The sequence below is a fragment of the Nerophis lumbriciformis genome, linkage group LG21 (genome assembly GCF_033978685.3).
Source record: "Nerophis lumbriciformis linkage group LG21, RoL_Nlum_v2.1, whole genome shotgun sequence".
In the NCBI taxonomy this organism is placed as follows: Eukaryota; Metazoa; Chordata; class Actinopteri; order Syngnathiformes; family Syngnathidae; genus Nerophis; species Nerophis lumbriciformis.
Genome location: NC_084568.2, coordinates 23,834,180 through 23,856,202, shown reverse-complemented (window position 1 = coordinate 23,856,202; position 22,023 = coordinate 23,834,180). Strand labels below are relative to the sequence as shown.

At 43.4% G+C, this 22,023-nt stretch overlaps 1 protein-coding gene across 1 annotated transcript; it reads right to left on the bottom strand.

Moving 5' to 3' along the window:
• Window positions 1-9,361: 9,361 nt before the first annotated feature.
• On the bottom strand, window positions 9,362-21,498 carry LOC133620931 (nucleoporin NUP42-like). The gene is made up of 7 exons (XM_061982603.2): window positions 21,278-21,498; window positions 15,272-15,518; window positions 15,069-15,163; window positions 14,923-14,981; window positions 14,776-14,844; window positions 12,090-12,189; window positions 9,362-9,919 (listed from the first exon to the last, which is right to left on the bottom strand). Exons 1-7 carry the CDS (start codon window positions 21,408-21,410, stop codon window positions 9,465-9,467), a joined length of 1,158 nt encoding a protein of 385 aa, XP_061838587.1. The 5' UTR covers window positions 21,411-21,498; the 3' UTR covers window positions 9,362-9,464.
• Between the last annotated feature and the right edge of the window lie 525 nt (window positions 21,499-22,023).

Genomic DNA, 22,023 nt, shown 5'->3' with positions numbered 1-22,023 from the left:
GATGACTGTATTATGATGATAGTATATATGATAGTATATATCTGTATCATGAATCAATTAAAGTGGACCCCGACTTAAACAAGTTGAAAAACGTATTCGGGTGTTACCATTTAATGGTCAATTGTACGGAATATGTACTTCACTGTGCAACCTACTAATAAAAGTCTCAATCAATCAATCAATCAATGAGTTACCCAGAACAGTGATAAATACAAAACACATTTGTAAAAAAAAAAAAAAACTATTTTACTATAAGAAATCACATGATTGGGACATTTTGCCCGACCCTTTTAGCATATGTGATGAATGATTACCGTAACTTGACAAAATATATTGGCAAATCCATAGCAAAGAGCAGCTCGAAGACCTCGATGAAGAACACAAACAAAGGACCCAGATTTCCCTCGCCCGGACGCGGGTCACCGGGGCCCCCCTCTGGAGCCAGGCCCGGAGGTGGGGCACGATGGCGAGCGCCTGGTGGCCGGGCCTGTCCCCATGGGGCCCGGCCGGGCACAGCCCGAAGAGGCAACGTGGGTCCCCCCTCCAATGGGCTCACCACCCATAGCAGGGGCCATAGAGGTCGTGTGCAGTGTGAGCTGGGCGGCAGCCGAGGGCAGGGCACTTGGCGGTCCGATCCTCGGCTACATAAGCTGGCTCTTGGGACGTGGGACGTCACTTCGCTGGGGGGGAAGGAGCCTGAGCTAGTGCGTGAGGTGGAGAAGTTCCGGCTAGACATAGTCGGACTCACTTCGACGCACAGCAAGGGCTCTGGAACCACTTCTCTTGAGAGGGGCTGGACTCTCTTCCACTCTGGCGTTGCCGGCAGTGAGAGGCGACGGGCTGGGGTGGCAATTCTTGTTGCCCCTCGGCTCAAAGCCTGCACGTTGGAGTTCAACCCGGTGGACGAGAGGGTAGCTTCCCTCCGCCTTCGGGTGGGTAGACGGGTCCTGACTGTTGTTTGCGTTTACGCGCCAAACGGCAGCTCAGAGTACCCACCCTTTTTGGATTCACTCGAGGGAGTACTGGAGAGTGCTCCCCCGGGTGATTCCCTCGTTCTACTGGGGGACTTCAACGCTCATGTTGGCAGCGACAGTGAAACCTGGAGAGGTGTGATTGGGAAGAATGGCCGCCCGGATCTGAACCCGAGTGGTGTTCTGTTATTGGACTTTTGTGCTTGTCACAGATTGTCGATAACAAACACCATGTTCAAACATAAGGGTGTCCATATGTGCACTTGGCACCAGGACACCCTAGGCCGCAGTTCCATGATCGACTTTGTAGTTGTGTCATCGGATTTGCGGTCTCATGTTTTGGACACTCGGGTGAAGAGAGGGGCGGAGCTTTCTACCGATCACCACCTGGTGGTGAGTTGGCTGCGATGGTGGGGGAGGATGCCGGACAGACCTGGCAGGCCCAAACGCATTGTGAGGGTTTGCTGGGAACGCCTGGCAGAGTCTCCTGTCAGAGAGAGTTTCAATTCCCACCTCCGGAAGAACTTTGAACATGTCACGAGGGAGGTGCTGGACATTGAGTCCGAGTGGACGATGTTCCGTACCTCTGTTGTCGAGGTGGCCGATTGGAGCTGTGGCCGCAAGGTAGTTGGTGCCTGTCGTGGCGGTAATCCTAGAACCCGTTAATGGACGCCGGCGGTGAGGGATGCCGTCAGGCTGAAGAAGGAGTCCTATCGGGTTCTTTTGGCTCATGGGACTCCTGAGGCAGCAGACATGTACCGACAGGCCAAGCGGTGTGCGGCTTCAGCGGTCGCGGAGGCAAAAACTCGGACATGGAAGGAGTTCGGGGAGGCCATGGAAAAAGACTTCCGGACGGCTTCGAAGCAATTCTGGACCACCATCCGCCGCCTCAGGAAGGGGAAGCAGTGCAGTGTCAACACCGTGTATGGTGGGGATGGTGCTCTGCTGACCTCGACTGCGGATGTTGTGGATCGGTGGAGGGAATACTTCGAAGACCTCCTCAATCCTACCAGCACGTCTTCCTATGAGGAAGCAGGGCCTGGGGAATCTGTGGTGGGCTCTCCTATTTCTGGGGCTGAGGTTGCCGAGGTAATTAAAAAGCTCCTCGGTGGCAAGGCCCCGGGGGTGGATGAGATCCGCCCGGAGTTCCTTAAGGCTCTGGATGTTGTGGGGCTGTCTTGGTTGACAAGACTCTGCAACATCGCGTGGACATCGGGGGCGGTACCTCTGGATTGGCAGACCAGGGTGGTGGTTCCTCTCTTTAAGAAGGGGAACCGGAGGGTGTGTTCCAACTATCGTGGGATCACACTCCTCAGCCTTCCCGGTAAGGTCTATTCAGGTGTACTGGAGAGGAGGCTACGCCGGATAGTCGAACCTCGGATTCAGGAGGAACAGTGTGGTTTTCGTCCTGGTCGTGGAACTGTGGACCAGCTCTATACTCTCGGCAGAGTCCTTGAGGGTGCATGGGAGTTTGCCCAACCAGTCTACATGTGCTTTGTGGACTTGGAGAAGGCATTCGACCGTGTGCCCCGGGAAGTCCTGTGGGGAGTGCTCAGAGAGTATGGGGCAACGGACTGTCTTATTGTGGCAGTTCGCTCCCTGTATAATCAGTGTCAGAGCTTGGTCCGCATTGCCGGCAGTAAGTCGGACACGTTTTCAGTGAGGGTTGGACTCCGCCAAGGCTGCCCTTTGTCACCGATTCTGTTCATAACCTTTATGGACAGAATTTCTAGGCGCAGCCAGGGCGTTGAGGGGATCTGGTTTGGTGGCTGCAGGATTAGGTCTCTGCTATTTGCAGATGATGTGGTCCTGATGGCTTCCTCCGGCCAAGATCTTCAGCTCTCACTGGATCGGTTCGCAGCCGAGTGTGAAGCGACTGGGATGGGAATCAGCACCTCCAAGTCCGAGTCCATGGTTCTCTCCCGGAAAAGGGTGGAGTGCCATCTCCGGGTTGGGGAGGAGATCTTGCCCCAAGTGGAGGAGTTCAAGTACCTCGGAGTCTTGTTCACGAGTGGGGGAAGAGTGGATCGTGAGATCGACAGGCGGATCGGTGCGGCGTCTTCAGTAATGCGGACGCTGTATCGATCCGTTGTGGTGAAGAAGGAGCTGAGCCGGAAGGCAAAGCTCTCGATTTACCGGTCGATCTACGTTCCCATCCTCACCTATGGTCATGAGCTTTGGGTCATGACCGAAAGGACAAGATCACGGGTACAAGCGGCTGAAATGAGTTTCCTCCGCCGAGTGGCGGGGCTCTCCCTTAGAGATAGGGTGAGAAGCTCTGTCATTCGGGGGGAGCTCAAAGTAAAACCGCTGCTCCTCCACATCGAGAGGAGCCAGATGAAGTGGTTCGGGCATCTGGTCAGGATGCCACCCGAACGCCTCCCTAGGAAGGTGTTTCGGGCACGTCCGACCGGTAGGAGGCCACGGGGAAGACCCAGGACACGCTGGGAAGACTATCTCTCCCGGCTGGCCTGGGAACGCCTCGGGATCCCCCGGGAGGAGCTGGACGAAGTGGCTGGGGAGAGGGAAGTCTGGGCTTCCCTGCTTAAGCTGCTGCCCCTGCGACCCGACCTCGGATAAGCGGAAGAAGATGGATGGATGGATGGATGTTTTGTATTTATCACTGTTGTGGGTAACTCACTCCAATAGTGTCTTATCATTTGAAGTCTGTGTGAGTGAGATGACAATAAAACTGCATTTTTACAAATGCTTGTTTTATTTTGATGAATGAACGTATGTATTGACCAGTGACGTGCAGTCAGGGGAGGCAGGTGAGGCGGGGCCTCACCTGCCATCATGGAAAGAAAAAAAATTTAAAAAGAAAAAAAAAATGTAATTGTTATATGTATCCAGTGATTATACAATCGAGTTATTTTCCATTTAACTTCACCAGTTTTAGATTATTTTTTATTCAAAATCGCTGAATTTTCACATTTGCCGTTCAAATACTGAAAAGAGACTTGTGGTGAGTCACCAGCCAGTTGAGGCACGTCACTGAGTTGAGCCTCACCATGGATTGCGCAATGACTCGGCTAACTGCTGGCCTGCTGTGCAGTGAGACCATATTGCTATATGAATTATATTATACATTTCCATAGTTTAGTTAGCTGAGGTATATAATGTACAGTGTATTTTGTCAACAACTGTATGTGTGTAACGTATTTCTTGTGCTGAGCAATCATAAAACTGCTGCAAAGACGCACTGTGTGAGGCTCACAGTAATCCCGCCTCATGGTGGTAGAGGGCGCTAGTGATCCCAGAGATCATTTTTGCCACTACTCGGCTGCAGAATAAGTGACAACAAGCAGCAACAGCTAGCAGCGATCGTTTATTTTTTCCTCTCGCCTGGACTATTAACGTGGAGGATTACATATCTAAAATAAAACAGTTTTCTAAACTGGACTGGCCGCAAGGTAGTTGGTGCTTGTCGTGGCGGTAATCCTAGAACCCGCTGGTGGACACCGGCGGTGAGGGATGCCGTCAAGCTGAAGAAGGAGTCCTATCGGGTTCTTTTGACTCACAGGACTCCTGAGGCAGCGGACAGGTACCGACAGGCCAAGCGGTGTGCGGCTTCAGCGGTCGCAGAGGCAAAAACTTGGACATGGGAGGAGTTCGGTGAGGCCATGGAAAACGACTTCCGGACGGCTTCGAAGCAATTCTGGACCACCATCCGCCGCCTCAGGAAGGGGAAGCAGTGCACTATCAACACCGTGTATAGTGAGGATGGTGTTCTGCTGACCTCGACTGCGGATGTTGTGGATCGGTGGAGGGAATACTTTGAAGACCTCCTCAATCCCACCAACACGTCTTCCTATGAGGAAGCAGTGCCTGGGGAGTCTGTGGTGGGCTCTCCTATTTCTGGGGCTGAGGTTGCTGAGGTAGTTAAAAAGCTCCTCGGTGGCAAGGCCCCGGGGGTGGATGAGATCCGCCCGGAGTTCCTTAAGGCTCTGGATGCTGTGGGGCTGTCTTGGTTGACAAGACTCTGCAGCATCGCGTTGACATCGGGGGCGGTACCACTGGATTGGCAGACCGGGGTGGTGGTTCCTCTCTTTAAGAAGGGGAACCGGAGGGTGTGTTCTAACTATCGTGGGATCACACTCCTCAGCCTTCCCGGTAAGGTCTATTCAGGTATACTGGAGAGGAGGCTACCTCGGATTCAGGAGGAACAGTGTGGTTTTCGTCCTGGTCGTGGAACTGTGGACCAGCTCTATACTCTCGGCAGAGTCCTTGAGGGTGCATGGGAGTTTGCCCAACCAGTCTACATGTGTTTTGTGGACTTGGAGAAGGCATTCGACCGTGTCCCTCGGGAAGTCCTGTGGGGAGTGCTCAGAGAGTACGGGGTATCGGACTGTCTGATTGTGGCAGTCCGCTCCCTGTATGATCAGTGCCAGAGCTTGGTCCGCATTGCCGGTAGTAAGTCGGACACGTTTCCAGTGAGGGTTGGACTCCACCAAGGCTGCCCTATGTCACCGATTCTGTTCATAACTTTTATGGACAGAATTTCAAGGCGCAGTCAAGGCGTTGAGGGAATCTGGTTTGGTGGCTGCAGGATTAGGTCTCTGCTTTTTGCAGATGATGTGGTCCTGATGGCTTCATCTGGCCAGGATCTTCAGCTCTCACTGGATCGGTTCGCAGCTGAGTGTGAAGCGACTGGGATGAGAATCAGCACCTCCAAGTCCGAGTCCATGGTTCTCACCCGGAAAAGGGTGGAGTGCCATCTCCGGGTTGGGGAGGAGATCTTGCCCCAAGTGGAGGAGTTCAAGTACCTCGGAGTCTTGTTCACGAGTGAGGGAAGAGTCGATCGTGAGATCGACAGGCGGATCGGTGCGGTGTCTTCAGTAATGCGGACGCTGTATCGATCCGTTGTGGTGAAGAAGGAGCTGAGCCGGAAGGCAAAGCTCTCAATTTACCGGTCGATCTACGTTCCCATCCTCACCTATGGTCATGAGCTTTGGGTTATGACCGAAAGGACAAGATCACGGGTACAAGCGGCCGAAATGAGTTTCCTCCGCCGGGTGGCGGGGCTCTCCCTTAGAGATAGGGTGAGAAGCTCTGCCATCCGGGAGGAGCTCAAAGTAAAGCCGCTGCTCCTCCACATCGAGAGGAGCCAGATGAGGTGGTTCGGGCATCTGGTCAGGATGCCACCCGAACGCCTCCCTAGGGAGGTGTTTAGGGCACGTCCGACTGGTAGGAGGCCGCGGGGAAGACCCAGGACACGTTGGGAAGACTATGTCTCCCGGCTGGCCTGGGAACGCCTCGGGGTCCCACAGGAAGAGCTGGACGAAGTGGCTGGGGAGAGGGAAGTCTGGGCTTCCCTGCTTAGGCTGCTGCCCCCGCGACCCGACCTCGGATAAGCGGAAGAAGATGGATGGATGGATGGATATATATATATATATATATATATATGTGTGTGTGTGTATATATATATATATATATATATATCTCATGTATAAATCCACAGATTAATCACACAATTTATTTTGAGCGCACATACTCCTGTTGGTTACCTGAAAGGTGGAGTGGGCTGTTATACGGTCAATGCATACGTCGGAGCAAAGATGAGTGAGGGACTATGACTCGTGTCCTCACTTGTTAAAAATGTTTTCAAAATAAACCCAGACAGTAGTTTAGATAAAAATCTAGAACCAATAAATGAAGTGCAATCACTTTCAAACATTTTCCTGTATGATATTCTGACTATAAAATGGCATTTGTGCTCATACATTGGGCTCTTTTTTATTAGGTGAATATATATAATGGAAGTGAGTAATATGTGCTTGCATGATAAATACACATTTGAAAGTGTGATTATTCTGATTTAAAAAAAATAATAATTTGACAGCACTATATATATACACACACACATATTTACAGTATATACACATACATATTAATTGATTTATTTAATAAATAATAATAAAGTTGTCCCTTGTGTATCGCTGACATCAATCATAGGTTATTACTCGCTTGCACAATATAAATTACCTTTAAAAAAAAACATTTGAGCACAAATGCAATGTTATAGTCAGAATGTCGTACACAATAAAAAGGTTACAGAAATAAATGAATTTCCGTGAAGTAGGAAATAGGAATCATTCATTATATATCAAATATGTTAATAGCCCGAGCATAAAAAAAGCTGTTCTATGATCTTCTAAATACATTTTTTAACATTTGAGACCCTTCAAGACATAAATGAACACGTTTTAGTCACATTTACACTGTAAGGCTGAGCCAATCGGTGGCCACAATACTTAACAGCGCATTCTGATGAGTATGGGCTCCTTTTAGTTGCCAATAGTACTGTAGTGTTGATATTTTTAGTTGTCGTTTAGCCATTTTTATGCTTGAAAATATTTTATTCAGGCCAAAAAATGAATAATATGCTTTTAAAAAAGTATATTTTTATGCAGTGAATATCTAAATATATGTGAATATTCACAGTATTTTTAAGAGCAATATGGTAGTACAGCAATTTAGTTTAAGATTAAATTACGATCATAAACAATAAAAATCCAAATTCTAATATGTTACAGCAAAAAACCCTATTTAAGTGTAATTACAGCACACTGTATGACGATTGTGGGTTTCTACGGTCAAAGTTCACACTGAGTGTGTCAGTTATGGCACCACGATGTAAACTTTAATGTTTTAACCTGCATTTAAAGGGGAACATTATCACCAGACCTATGTAAGCGTCAATATATACCTTGATGTTGCAGAAAAAAGACCATATATTTTTTAACCGATTTCCGAACTCTAAATGGGTGAATTTTGGCGAATTAAAACGCCTTTCTATTATTCGCTCTCGGAGCGATGACGTCACAACGTGACGTCACATCGGGGAGCAATCCGCCATTTTTTCAAACACATTACAAACACCGAGTCAAATCAGCTCTGTTATTTTCCGTTTTTTCGACTGTTTTCCGTACCTTGGAGACATCATGCCTCGTCGGTGTGTTGTCGGAGGGTGTAACAACACGAACAGGGACGGATTCAAGTTGCACCAGTGGCCCAAAGATGCGAAAGTGGCAAGTTTGTTCCGCACACTTTATCGACGAAAGCTATGCTACGACAGAGATGGCAAGAATGTGTGGATATCCTGCGACACTCAAAGCAGATGCATTTCCAACGATAAAGTCAAAATCTGCGAGCGGATGAGGGTATGTGTACAGAATTTATTAATTGATGAAAACTGGGCTGTCTGCACTCTCAAAGTGCATGTTGTTGCCAAATGTATTTCATATGCTGTAAACCTAGTTCATAGTTGTTAGTTTCCTTTAATGCCAAACAAACACATACCAATCGTTGGTTAGAAGGCGATCGCCGAATTCGTCCTCGCTTTCTCCCGTGTCGCTGGCTGTCGTGTCGTTTTCGTCGGTTTCGCTTGCATACGGTTCAAACCGATATGGCTCAATAGCTTCAGTTTCTTCTTCAATTTTGTTAACGCTGCCTGCCTCCACACTACAACCATCCGTTTCAATACATGCGTAATCTGTTGAATCGCTTAAGCCGCTGAAATCAGTCTGAATCCGAGCTAATGTCGCTATAAACTTGCTGTTCTATCCGCCATGTTTGTTTGTATCGGCATCACTATGTGACGTCACAGGAAAATGAACGGGTGTATATAACGATGGTTAAAATCAGGCACTTTGAAGCTTTTTTTAGGGACATTGCGTGATGGGTAAAATTTTGAAAAAAACTTCGAAAAATAAAATAAGCCACTGGGAACTGATTTTTAATGGTTTTAACCCTTCTGAAATTGTGATAATGTTCCCCTTTAAAGTCATAAAGTGCACATCTGCCCTGCAAAATTCCACAGACACTCTGCTCTCATCACTTCTTTGATGGCCGACAACTGCAGATACTTTTTATCCATGTTGATGTACAATCCCAAACTTTATAAAGGTAACTTTACATTCTGTTTCAAATGTACTGTAGTTACTTTACATCAACAGGCCAGGAAGTGATACATGGTCACAACCACTTGGCATTCAAAGCTAATTCTGGTATTTGTGAGACTAAATACTGTATATTTTTCAATGACTTGCGTTTAAGGTACACCCTTTGTTGTGCATTTTGTTTGTAGATATTAAAACTGTAACTTTAAAGTGCAACATAGAGCAACCTATTTTGGACGTCACAGTACTCAGTATCCCCCGTTTCCTTCACTGTTCCCCACTTTGCCCTGGGAGGATTTGTTGAAATTAAATTAAATTCAGAAAGCTCTGAATGTAGTGGTATGTAGTGGTCTCATGTCACTCAGTAAAAAAACAGTACTCGAAGCTAGGGTTGCATGGGAAAAAGAACACTCATGTAGTTTTCTTTTATTCACTTTTTATTTTATTTTATGTGAATTTAATTTTTCCAAGAACTGTTTGGAGTGTGGGGAGTGTGGGGTTTGTTATAAATATTTGTATATGTGCATACATTTAAATCAATAAAAACTGTTCATGAAAAATAAATAAATAAATACATAAATAAATTTAAGCATTAAATCGCAAGCATTGCAGCAGAAGGTGGCTTCAGAGGAATCAGACCCAAAGTGAACCTTTGTGCTTTGAACTGATCCAGCTCCTCCTGGGTTAGCTCGCTCTCAAGGGAGTAAAGACCGCCTGAGGTTTCCACCGCACGCACCTGTCCTGGCAAATTTCCTGCAGGTGCGCCGGACTTCTCCATCGCTTTGTTGGTCTCGTCTGCGGAGGAGGAACCTGTCCCTGAAGATGGAGCCGCAAGTTTTTCGCCGAACGAGCGGGGGAGGGGGGAACCCGGAGAGGCATCGGAACTTGTAGACGGCCTGGCGTCAAACCCGGAGGGCGGTTGTGTCACAGCTGGGATGGCACCGCTGAAACCTGGAGGAGATGTTGGGGCCACTGGAGAGACTAATCCACTCGCTGGAGAAGCTAAACTGATATTAGTTGCTTGGGCTGGTGGTTCGGCATCAAACCCTAAAGAACAACAAGATGAGGAATGACATGTTTGTACGTTACACATCTACCGCTAAAAACCCTCCAAAATCAGAAAAATATAACATGCACAGACGATGAGCTCACCAAACATCTGACTAAGAGCTGCACCAGGGCCATTTTTTAGCTCGCATCATTGGCTTACAGTTTTAAAATGAGTGTCATATATTTTTATTCCGTCCTTTCAGGATTCTGCAGGCTTTTTTTTGTTAATGTATATATATGTTCTGCACATTAAAGGGCAACTGCACCTTTTTGGGGGAATTTTGCCTATCGTTCACAATCATGAGAGACACGAAGACAAAAGTTTTTTTTTTTTGCATTCTAACATGTCAAAATCGTCTCGTTCTTGTTGGCTAGCAATGCAGCTAATGGGAGCAATCATATTGACCTCTAAATCACTTTAAAAAAATGCATTCAAAAACCGTCAACAATACTTCATGTACGTTCTGTAGCCTGTATAATAACCAAGCTGTAGTGACATTATTATTGTAAGAGCGAACATTGAGACACTATTTTTTGGGTAAGCACTATTGTCAAAATAGCTTGGACCAAGTTCCACATTTACAGCTTCAAGTCACGCCGACATCACTCTCTCTGCTTTCATCTACTCTAACGTCTCACCCTTCCTTTGTGCTTGATTCTAGAAGCAGTAGTTCATCCTCTGTATATTCAGCTTCAAAAATATAAGGTCGTGAATTCTCATTTGTCCAAAAATAGTCATCTTTGCTGTTTATTACCAAGTCTGCCATTACTACAGCACACTTGTGTTTGTTTTTGGAAGTAGGAGCACTCATTTGTTGCCGGAGGTCGGAAATGCGCTGCTATGAAAACGGAAATCAATGCGCGAAACAAATTAGTCCGGCAATGATTGAAATTACCAAAATATTGTACATATTACATACTGTTATGAACGTGTCTGTTACTACATCATTTATATATATACTTGCAGTTTGTATATAAAACGGAGGGCTTTGAAGTTGTTTTAGAGGGCTTTGAAAGCTACAACGATGATTCCCATTAGCTGTTTTTTTATCTTTAATATCCTAAAAAAAAAAGACAAAAAAGAAAAGACGTGTGCTCTCGTCTCTCATGATTGTGAACGACAGGCATAATGCCAAAAAAAAAGGTGCAGTTCCCCTTTAAGAGCTTTAGTTAACTGTTGGTAGTGACTATATCCATGGTAATTTTAATTAACTTACTCTGGATGAATAAAGGTTAAATAAATATACTAATACATGTAAACTCATGGTGTGTTGCTAAATGTTTATATATTACATTATCAGAAGGCTTAGCACTGTAGACGGTGTTCGGAAGTAAGTGTGAGCTACACAGGCAGACAAAAACTGTGCTGTTTAAGTAATAAATAGTTTATATATTGTTACACGTTGCTGTTCCTGCTTTGTCTACACCAAAAACAACCAGTTTTGATTGGACTTTTTCTACCAGTCTAATTGGAAGGCCAATAACTCAATTATCTTAAATAAGTAAACAAACATAACAATAAAATGGACTGTTAATTTATGTTAGCAAAAATTGCACTTCAGTTTTGAACATCTTGAAGTGCAGTTTTTCCTTAATTGAAAAAAAACTGGATCAGGTGTTTTTGTTGTCTTTTTTTAATTAGATGTTTGGCTTTAAAATCATCTTTTTCCTCCTAAATTTTCTTACTTGGCAGTGCTTTTCACTGGCGAGGCAATGTCCGTGTATTCTGTCTGTAAGCCAGCCTGCTCACACCGACACAAAGATTGTTGATGACTGACAAAAAGCTTACTCTGTTCACTTAATTCATTCTGCTGTCAAAGAGGCATGCTCAGGTGCTGAGAGCGATGTACAGAGTGAGACAGCTAGTATCCATTTTGAAAGCCAGAGACGAAGAAAAAAAACAAACGTAGGATTTTATCGATGCCAGCAAAAATACAGTTCATTTTATCGTTCAATCAATTGACTTTTTCGGCCAAGGTCTACAATTATATGAATATTTTTAATGCCTCTGGACATCAAATTTCATTATTTTTAATGCCATTTAATGTCTTAGTTTTTGCAAAATCAATTTGTTGACTTTTAATGCTTTTTAAAGACCCGCAGAAACCCTGAAGAATGCATTCACAAGCTTTCTGAAACTGACCCTTAGAAAAAAGTTAACTCTTACCTTTATTGCCAACATCAAGGGAAGAGGACCCACATCCAGTAGGTGCTGAGCCAAAGCCACTTGACGAGGTCCGAGGCGCTGGATATCTTAGTTCTGCCAGCTGTGAAATGATCAAACAATTAGGTACTGCATCAAAAATAAATACATGTATTAATCAGGGCTGTCTTCAAATACCGTATTTTCCGCACCATTAGCCGCACCTAAAAACCACAAATTTACTCAAAAGCTGACAGTGCGGCTTTTAACCCGGTGCGCTTTATATATGGATAAATATTAAGATTCATTTTCATAAAGTTTCGTTCTCGCAACTTCGGTAAACAGCCGCCATCTTTTTTCCCGGTAGAGCAGGAAGCGCTTCTTCTTCTACGCAAGCAACCGCCAAGGTAAGCACCCGCCCCCATAGAACAGGAAGCGCTTCTTCTTGTACTGTAAGCAACCACCCGCCCCCGGAAGAAGAAGAAGAAGCGCGCGGTGCATGCTGGGATATGTGACGTTACATTTCCATTTGTGTGTTTATGTAAAGACCCCAAAATGGCTCCTATTAAGTGTGTTGTCTGTCTAATTATAAATAATGCAGACGAGGCGTGTTAACTGAGTTCTCAACGTTTACTCACAGCGTGCTCATAACCACATTCTAACTCCCAGCATACAACAACGCTTCTCAGGGCTACCGCGCATGCTCGTAACTATCGTTGCATGCTGGGTAGTGTAGTTGTTATATTTGCTAGCTCATAACATCACATTAAGAGACACGCTTACGCGCTTAATTCAATACTCGCCGTCATTCCGGGTGGATTGACAAAAGACCTCCAGCCGCTAGATATTGGTGTCAACAGGGCATTCGAAGCTAGACTGCTAACTGCGTGGGAACAGTGGATGACGAAGAAGCGCGCGGTGCATGCTGGGATATGTGACGTTTCATTTCCATTTGTGTGTTTATGTAAAGACCCCAAAATGGCTCCTATTAAGTGTGTTGTCTGTCTAATTATAAATAATGCAGACGAGGCGTGTTAACTGAGTTCTCAACGTTTACTCACAGCGTGCTCATAACCACATTCTAACTGCCAGCATACAACGCTTCTCAGGGCTACCGCGCATGCTCGTAACTATCGTTGCATGCTGGGTAGTGTAGTTGTTATATTTGCTAGCTCATAACATCACATTTAGAGACACGCTTACGCGCTTAATTCAATACTCGCCGTCATTCCGGGTGGATTGACAAAAGACCTCCAGCCGCTAGATATTGGTGTCAACAGGGCATTCGAAGCTAGACTGCTAACTGCGTGGGAACAATGGATGACAGAAGGCGAACACACCTTCACTAAGACAGGGAGGCAGCGCCAGACGACGCCAACATCTGCCAGTGGATCGTAAATGCCTGGGCAGATATTTCGGTCACAACTGTGGTCCGAGCTTTCCGGAAGGCAGGATTCACAGAACTGCTGGATAACAGTGACACTGACTCCGATGACTTCGACGAGACGGAACCGGCCATTTTGGATCTCACATTTGCCCAACTTTTCACTTCGGACACCGAAGACGAAGGATTTACGAATGAAGAATAACTTCAGAAAGTGAGCGCTATGTTTATTTTGTGTGTTGTGACATTAACGTTCGAGCAACATTATGTTGCTATTGCTCTGCACTATTTTGAATTTTACTATGTTTGTGATTGCACATTTGCGTACATTTTGGGAGTGAACAGAGTTGTTAGAACGCTGGTTTTTAATATATTATTAAAGTTTGACTGACCTATCTGACTGTTTTTTTGACATTCCCTTTAGCGCAGCGTAGGCGCGGCTTATAGTCCGGGGCGGCTTATTGGTGGACAAAGTTATGAAATATGCCATTCATTGAAGGTGCGGCTAATAATCCGGTGCGCCTTATAGTGCGGAAAATACGGTAGTTGAATATTCCAGTGGGAGTAACCTGATTTGACAATTAACCCTGCAGTGGAATCGTCTGATATTAAACTAAGTCAATTCCTGCGGGTGCCTCGCATGCAGCAGGTTTGTTGGAGGATACATTGATTGTTTTCATCATGTCTTCTTTAAATATTACAACAATATTCTTCTGTGCAGACAAATACTTTTTAAAAAGTAAAAGATAAATCTTAATCTCGGTTGTCACTTTCTTCCTGGTGTGACGTCACGTCTCTAAAATCAGATGGCCATGTTTCGGCCACCTCTTATTATATTAAATCTACCGCTTAGCCCCACAGACTTAACTCTGCTCTTAAAAAAGGTAATGATCCTTCAGCAGGTTCATGTATGGAAACTTTGTTAATACTTTTACATTCTCTATTTGGTCAAGTTTGATGTCCACTCGGTGCTGCGTCAAAGCAGAGGACTTCACACACCGCACTTTTTGTGAGGTGGAAAAAATAGCGAATTAGATCTTTGTATTGTTCATTTTAATGTAATACGGTATTCCTTTCACAAGTACCTTTTATTAACTTTGGAATATAGAGAACATCCATGTGACATTAGTCACACCTAGTGGCTAGTCAGTATACACTATTACCGTATATATCATAGATTTGTTTCTCTTAAAAAAACAACAACAAAAAAACCTGCCTGATCAATGGACAATGGGCAAACTCTAACAAATCAGATTTGACTGTGAAAATAGAGAAGAAAACAGCCCTAGTATAAATACTCATTATGAGTGACTGTGTGTGCCTCACCAAAGCTGCACGAGTAGATTGATTCATTCGGTTTCCCCACTGAATGAGCAGCCAGCAGATGCGATCGAGCTAAAGAAGTAGACCAGGACCAATCATTAAACACTTTTCACACCAATTCAAGATTTCAACATTCAACGCTACACTTACGTAACTCTCGGTGGAGTAATATTCAAACCTCTGCTCTTCTGGAGATATGTCCGCAAACCCTACAGTGGTGGGGTTAGAGGGGAGAGACATCATGTTTGTCTGCTGGCGTAATACTAAAACAAATGTTGTGTGTGTTTGATACCGACCAGATAACGGTGCCTTGGAGCCGCTAGAACATGAAAAGCTTGACTGGCCTGAGCTCTCCCAAACCATCATGTCACTCTGAGTCTGAATGATCTCCCTGAGAAGGACAAGGATGTTAACATTTTTAGGGGATGACATCAGAGGGCAATTTGTGCTTTTTACGTCATTGTTGCATGATTCATATTTAAGGAAACTGACAACTCACAGTTTTTGCTCTTCATCTTCTTCACCTGGTGCTGGTCCTCTGTCTCCTTCTCCTCCTCTTCCACAACGCTCATCGTCCCCGCGGTTGATGCCCAGTGTCGAAACACTGTTTTGAGAAGAGACGCTAAATTCGGAGCTCTTCAAGCTGTGTCCACTCCCGCCACACTGACTACTCACGCGGGAGGACACTTGCTGGCTATATCCTCCTTTTTGGTGAGAGGGATTCACCGAAACCTTGTTTCTATGCCCTGAAACACACACAGGAGTGACATTGGAGTTGTTTTTATCAAAACAGTCGAGACAGCCTGGGTTCTGTTTGAGGGAGTATTCCCTCGCCTGTGTCTTGGTCTTGTTCACACTGCAGGTCAATTCCAATATTTTTTCCTCATATGTGACCTGTATCGGAATTTTTAATGTCAGTGTCAACAGTGCAATTCCAAATTTTTCATATTTGACCCAGGCCTCTTTCATAAGAGGATAAAAATTGTATATAAATGCGATGTGTCCTCAGTGTGAACGATCCCACGCTCCGGTCGCGTTCATCTGACCAGGACGTCACTAAAAAGCAATAAGCGTCATAATTATTCTCCTAAATAGACAGTTACAAAGTAAATTGTTGACAAATGAACAGAAAATAGGTGAAAAAAATATTCTAGGAAATGTCGTGAAACTTCCACCACTCCTGTCTCCGACTGCTCGCCCACAGACACCCTCCTTAAGCAAAACATCCCTAAAACATTACTTGTTTTGGGGATGGTATGAAAATAGGGTGTACCAGAATATACTACCGTATTTTTCGGACTATAAGTCGCAGTTTTTTTCATAGTTTGGCCGGGGGTGCAACTTATACTCAGAGCGACTTATGTGTGAAACTATTAACACATTACCGTAAAATATCAAATAATATTATTTAGCTCATTCACGTAAGAGACTAGACGTATAAGATTTCGTGGAATTTAGCGATTAGGAGTGACAGATTGTTTAGTAAACGTATAGCATGTTCTATATGTTATAGTTATTTGAATGACTCTTACCATAATATGTTATGTCAACATACCAGGCACGTTCTCAGTTGGTTATTTATGCCTCATATAACGTACACTTATTCAGCCTGTTGTTCACTATTCTTTATTTATTTTAAAATTGCCTTTCAAATGTCTATTCTTGGTGTTGGGTTTTATCAAATAAATTTCCCCAAAAAATGCGACTTATACTCCAGTGCGACGTATATAAGTTTTTTTCCTTCCTTATAATGCATTTTCGGCCGGTGCGACTTATACTCCGTAGCGACTAATAGTCCGAAAAATACGGTAAATGCAAACATTTATGTGGGTAAGATGCATCTACAAGGCAATTGTTAAAATGCAGAAAATAAAACAAATTATCTCGTAAAACTGCGAGAGCCAAAATACTTATTCTCTTCCTTCTTATTCTTATATGCGCAATAATTTCGGTTCATCCATCCATCCAATTTTCTACCGCTTATCCATTTCGGGGTCGCTGGAGCCTATCTTAACCGCATTCGGCCGGTAGGCGGGGTACACCCTAGACAAGTCTCCACCTCATCGCAGGGCCAACACAGATAGACAGACAACATTCACACAATGGGGCCAATTTTAGTGTTGCCAATCAACCTATCCCCGGTGCATAGAAAACTTTGAACTTGATCGCAAAAAATCCTTGAAATTGTCACAAATGTGCCAGTACTGAGACCGACTAGAGCTGAAGCCAAATTTACTTCTGTAAACGTCATGTCTGCATGCGGGTCAGGTTGCATTCACATTAGAAATCGCATTTTCTTGTAATGTGAACGGCCACTAAACAGATTGGATTTGACGAAAAAAATGTGCGGTGTGAACGCAGCCTAACTACTTCAGTAGGGTCTTTTTATGTATGAGGAGTCTAGTTCTGGACCTGTTGTATGTATAGAGTGCCTTGAGATAACTTATTTTGTTAATTATTAGCCCCTCACATGTTAGTTATCCAAGTACCGTATTTTTCGGACTATAAGTCGCGTTTTTTTTTCATAGTTTGGCCGGGCTCCAGTGCGATTTATATATGTTTTTTTCCTTCTTTATTATGCATTTACGCCAGGTGCGACTTATACTCCGTTAACTGTTAATACCTGTTGTTTCCATTAAACACAGAGTAGTCTACCAAGTCAAATTGGCCAATAATGCTGATTCTGAAATGGCAGCTATAGAAATACAATTAACTTTACTTGATTAGCATGTCTTTTGGTCATTGAATTTGTGTTTCAAAAATGGGAATTGAAAAACAAATAACTAGATTAAAAAAAAAAGTTTACTTTTAATTTTAGATTTCATATAACAAATATGAAATCATCAGTCAGCAGAAAAAAACTGTATATGTCCTATCACATTGTGTTGTGCATTACAAACTCATAAGCGATTCAGCTGCTGACGCAGAAGCCAGCTTGCCTCTTGTTAATGCCGTAGCAGTGTGAGTGTCTCTGTGAACAATGCGATGTGTTACTGTACCAAAAAAAAAATACCAGTGTTCGCTCTTACAATAACAATGGCTGCACTGCTTGGTTATTATACAGGTTAAAGCAGTGTTTTTCAACCACTGTACCGTGGCACAATAGTGTGCCGTGAGATATTGTCTGGTGTGTTGTGGGAAATCATGCAACTTCACCTAATTGGTCCAAAAAATATTTTTTGCAAATCAATAATTATAATCTGCAAATAATGTGCCGTTGCTTAGTGTCTGTGCTGTGTAAAACTCGGCAGGGTAACCACGTAATACTCCATGTCAGTAGGTGGCAGCAGGTAGTTAATTGCTTTGTAAAAGTCGGAATGTGTCGGGTGAGACGAGGATGGTTTGTTGTGATCCCAATATGCAGACCACAGCGGGAGGCAGTGTGCAGAAAAGGCAATGGCTATGCAAAACGAAAGTAAAACTGAACTGGCTACAAAGTAAACAGAAACAGAATGCTGGACGACAGCAAAAACTTACGGCATCCACAAAGTACATCCATACATGACATGATAATCAACAATGTCCACACAAAGAAGGATAGAAACAACATAAATAGCCTTGCTTGCTAACACAAAGCAGGTGCGCGGAATAGCACTCAAAGGAAGACATGAAACTGCTACAGGAAAACACCAACAAAACAGGAAGGGACACCAAAATAACAGCGCAAGACAAGAACTAAATCACAACACACAGGGAAACACCAACAAACGCAAAATAAGGCACGACGACCTGGTGGAGTTTAATTTTTTAACGTTTTCTGCTGGTGGTGTGCCTCCGAGTTTTTTAATGAAAAAAATGTGCCTTGCCTCAAAAAAGGTTGAAAAACATCGGGTTACGGAACGTAAATGAATGTAGCGCCCCATTAAACGCACCAGACAGAGTGTTAAACATGGCTTTCATTGGTCATGCAGGACTTTGTTGCTCCTTTCAAAATAAGACATCATGCATGCCGCCCGCACCAAATGCCCTGCTAACACTCTGCTAGGAAGAATAAGTGTATACCTCACCAGCCACCCCGAATGGCCGCCAGCCTTCATGCCTCAAAAGTCCATGAAGACGCTTCCACCGGCAAAGAAGCTGCCGGAAGAAAAGCCGCCGGCCGTTCTCATTTCTGCGGCGTCTGAAAAGTGCAAAAAGGCCGTCAGAGACGCCCGTGAGGCCAAGGTGTTTTGCAATTTGCTCATGAGAAAAACATGATGGCAGTGGACAGAGCGAGCCAACAGCGAGCCTTACCGTTCCCCACACTAGCGTGGCGACTGGCCTGCTCGGGTGGGCCTTCATTTGATTTCCACGCTGTGTGTACGTCCCAACAGGCTAAGCTGTCAATGATATCATCCGAGAGAAGCACAGATAAAACAATACATGAATCAGTGATACATTTGACCGCTGTGAAATCAGAGATGCATTGGACCCCCGCCCCCACCATCACTGAAGACACTGGACCTCTCCACAGCAGACCTTCTGGACGCACTTTTTTTGACCGCCCTATTTTTAAGATGTGTGTTTGCAAGCTAAATCCAATGTGATTGCCACACTCCTGCACACACTGACGGGTGAAAATCAGGACATTAGATTTAATTCTAATTTATGGGTGTGATGTTAGCTGGGGCTGCACAATTAGTCGAGATTGAGGATTAAATTAGTGCAAAAACGGCAATATGGGCCCATCAACACGGACAAAGAGCGAGAATGCTGTGATCACGTGATGGCAACAAACAAAAAGACAACGTCCTTATCCAACTGGGAAAAAAGCACTTTAAGATGTTCTATATTTATTTAAGTACAATTTATGTTTACATAAATGAGTCCATGCAATTGTTTTGCTTGTTTATTTATATAGGATAAAGTTATTATTTTCCAATTACAGCAGTGGTCCCCAACCACCGGGCCGCGGCCCGGATTGGTACCGGGCCGCACAAGGAAAAATAAATAAATTAAAAAAAATAAAAAATTTGTTTGTAATAAATCAACATAAAAACACAATATATACACTATATATCAATGTATATCAATACAGTCTGCAGGGATACAGTCCGTAAGCACACATGATTGTATTTCTTTCAAATTTTCAAGCGTTGACCGGTCTGCAGCTACCAAAAGGTTGGAGACCACTGAATTACAGTACAATGATAACCAATTCCACAGTAAAGACAAATACAAGTTTAAATCCTTTCAACTGGATAGTCGTTTTAAAACCAAATTAATTGTCTGTGGTTATGTATTTTTGAAACTAAAGAATATATTCAAATACTTTAGACCAGAGGCCCGCAGCTATTATTTTTACGGCCTGCGACAGATTTGAAAAATATTAATAAAAAACAAACAAAACATAAAATCTGGAATTAAAGAGCAAACAGGTGTAATGTAATTACAAAATGTTGCAATATTGACACTAGTAACACAAAGCTGCCATGCAGGCTATTTAATACTTTAAAACTGGCATTGCTCATCAAATATTTATGAATCAAAATCAGTGTTGTAAATTTTTCACCTAATCAAGGCTTCAATTACTTAACATGCAATATTCCACTTTTATGGGGGTAGTCTATTGCATATGTTGTGTGTTTGTCAATACAAACAAGGTCTTCTTTGACAACAAGAGCAAAAAACAAAATAAAAAAAACGAATACAAGTATTTTGAGCATGGAAAGTAAAATATATATATACATATGTGACTTAACACAAACAACTCATGAGTGGGGTTTTTTAGGATACCTTTAGTCAGACTGTTTAAATAAACTGTCATTATTCAAAAACTACAATGAACCAAAAGCAATGTTGTTATGAATGATTAATAAGGCTCTAATTACTTCACATCAAATATTCCTCTTTAAACTTAATTTGGGGAAAATATTGCAAACCCAGTTTTTAAAATGTTCTTTGGTCTTAACATGCAGTTGAGAAACATATTCATTCTATCCTGTCCTAAAATTATACTTAAACCCTTTTCTGTCGAAATGGTTTTCTACCTAATATTTAAGCAATTAGTAATGTACGATTTAGATGGATAACTTATCGTTATTTTAAAAGAGTAGTTGTCGATTATTTGAATTTAGTTGATACATTTGCGAAACGTTGTAAAAAGTTAAACGTGTGAAACGGAAGTTGCTGACTTTTAGCGCATGCGCAAACGGATAAACAGTTCCCCCCCCCCCCTTTAGACCAATCAGCTGTCGTGTATTTAAACAGCAACTTCCGGTTCACGAATTTGAAAAAAACGTCCGTTAATTAACTGATAATTTTTATTTTTGTCATATGAACTATAAAGTGATAATCGAACCGTCTTTGGATCGAGTTATTGCTTTTCGACACGAAAAAAAGAAAGCTACGTTGCTCAATTGAACATTTGAAATTACATTGAAATAAACCAATCGTTTTTTTTGTTTTTCCAATTCCCATTCATTAAACGAGAATATCCATTACCAAACTATACACTGACCCTAAAAGCGCCCCAACTATTTGTTTCAAAATACAACTAAGTAGATATAAATATAATATGTCTTACCTGTATCTCCTCTGGAGTGCTGTTGAGAGGTGGAGCGGTTATGGCCTCTTCCTCCTCCTCCAATCGGGTGCTCGTTCCAGCATTTAAGACCAAATTGACAACGTCCTTGTAGAAAATACTTACAGACGGCCATAATTTCTCTTTTTATGGCTGCACACTTAACCGTCAGCTTGTCTTGTCGGTCTGACTTAGTGACTTGCTTCGCGATCCACCTGTAAATACTATCAGACTGCGCTTGCGCTGAAATTTCGTCACTTCCGTCGCTGTCAATTTTGACAGTACTGTGACGTCATCGCTGAGCTTCTCCTTACCTTCGTTGCCATGTTTTTCCACCTCAACAGAAAATAAACCAACAACCCGTCATTTCCATGATATGTTTCTGAACTTTGTGTTAAGCCTACACTTCCTTGTCTGAGTGTAAAAAGCAGCGTTGCTTCACTTTCGGCACCTGAATTGGCGCGCGTACGTGTGCTGTAAAAGGGGTCTATTGGTCAGAATTTGGCAACCCTGCTCGCCACGCCCCCTTCCCGCGTCTTCTTGACCTCCGATTAAACTGTCACATGATTGGTTAAACAGAGCAGCCAATTGAAGCTTCTTTTTTTTTTTAAACCTTTATTTTTAATAGTCAACACGCAAATAAATAATGATAATCAAAACAAGTACAGAAACAGTACAAAACAAAACAGTGCCAGAGAGTTGTAAACTCAATAAGCAACTAAAGTAGAATGCAATATATATATATATAT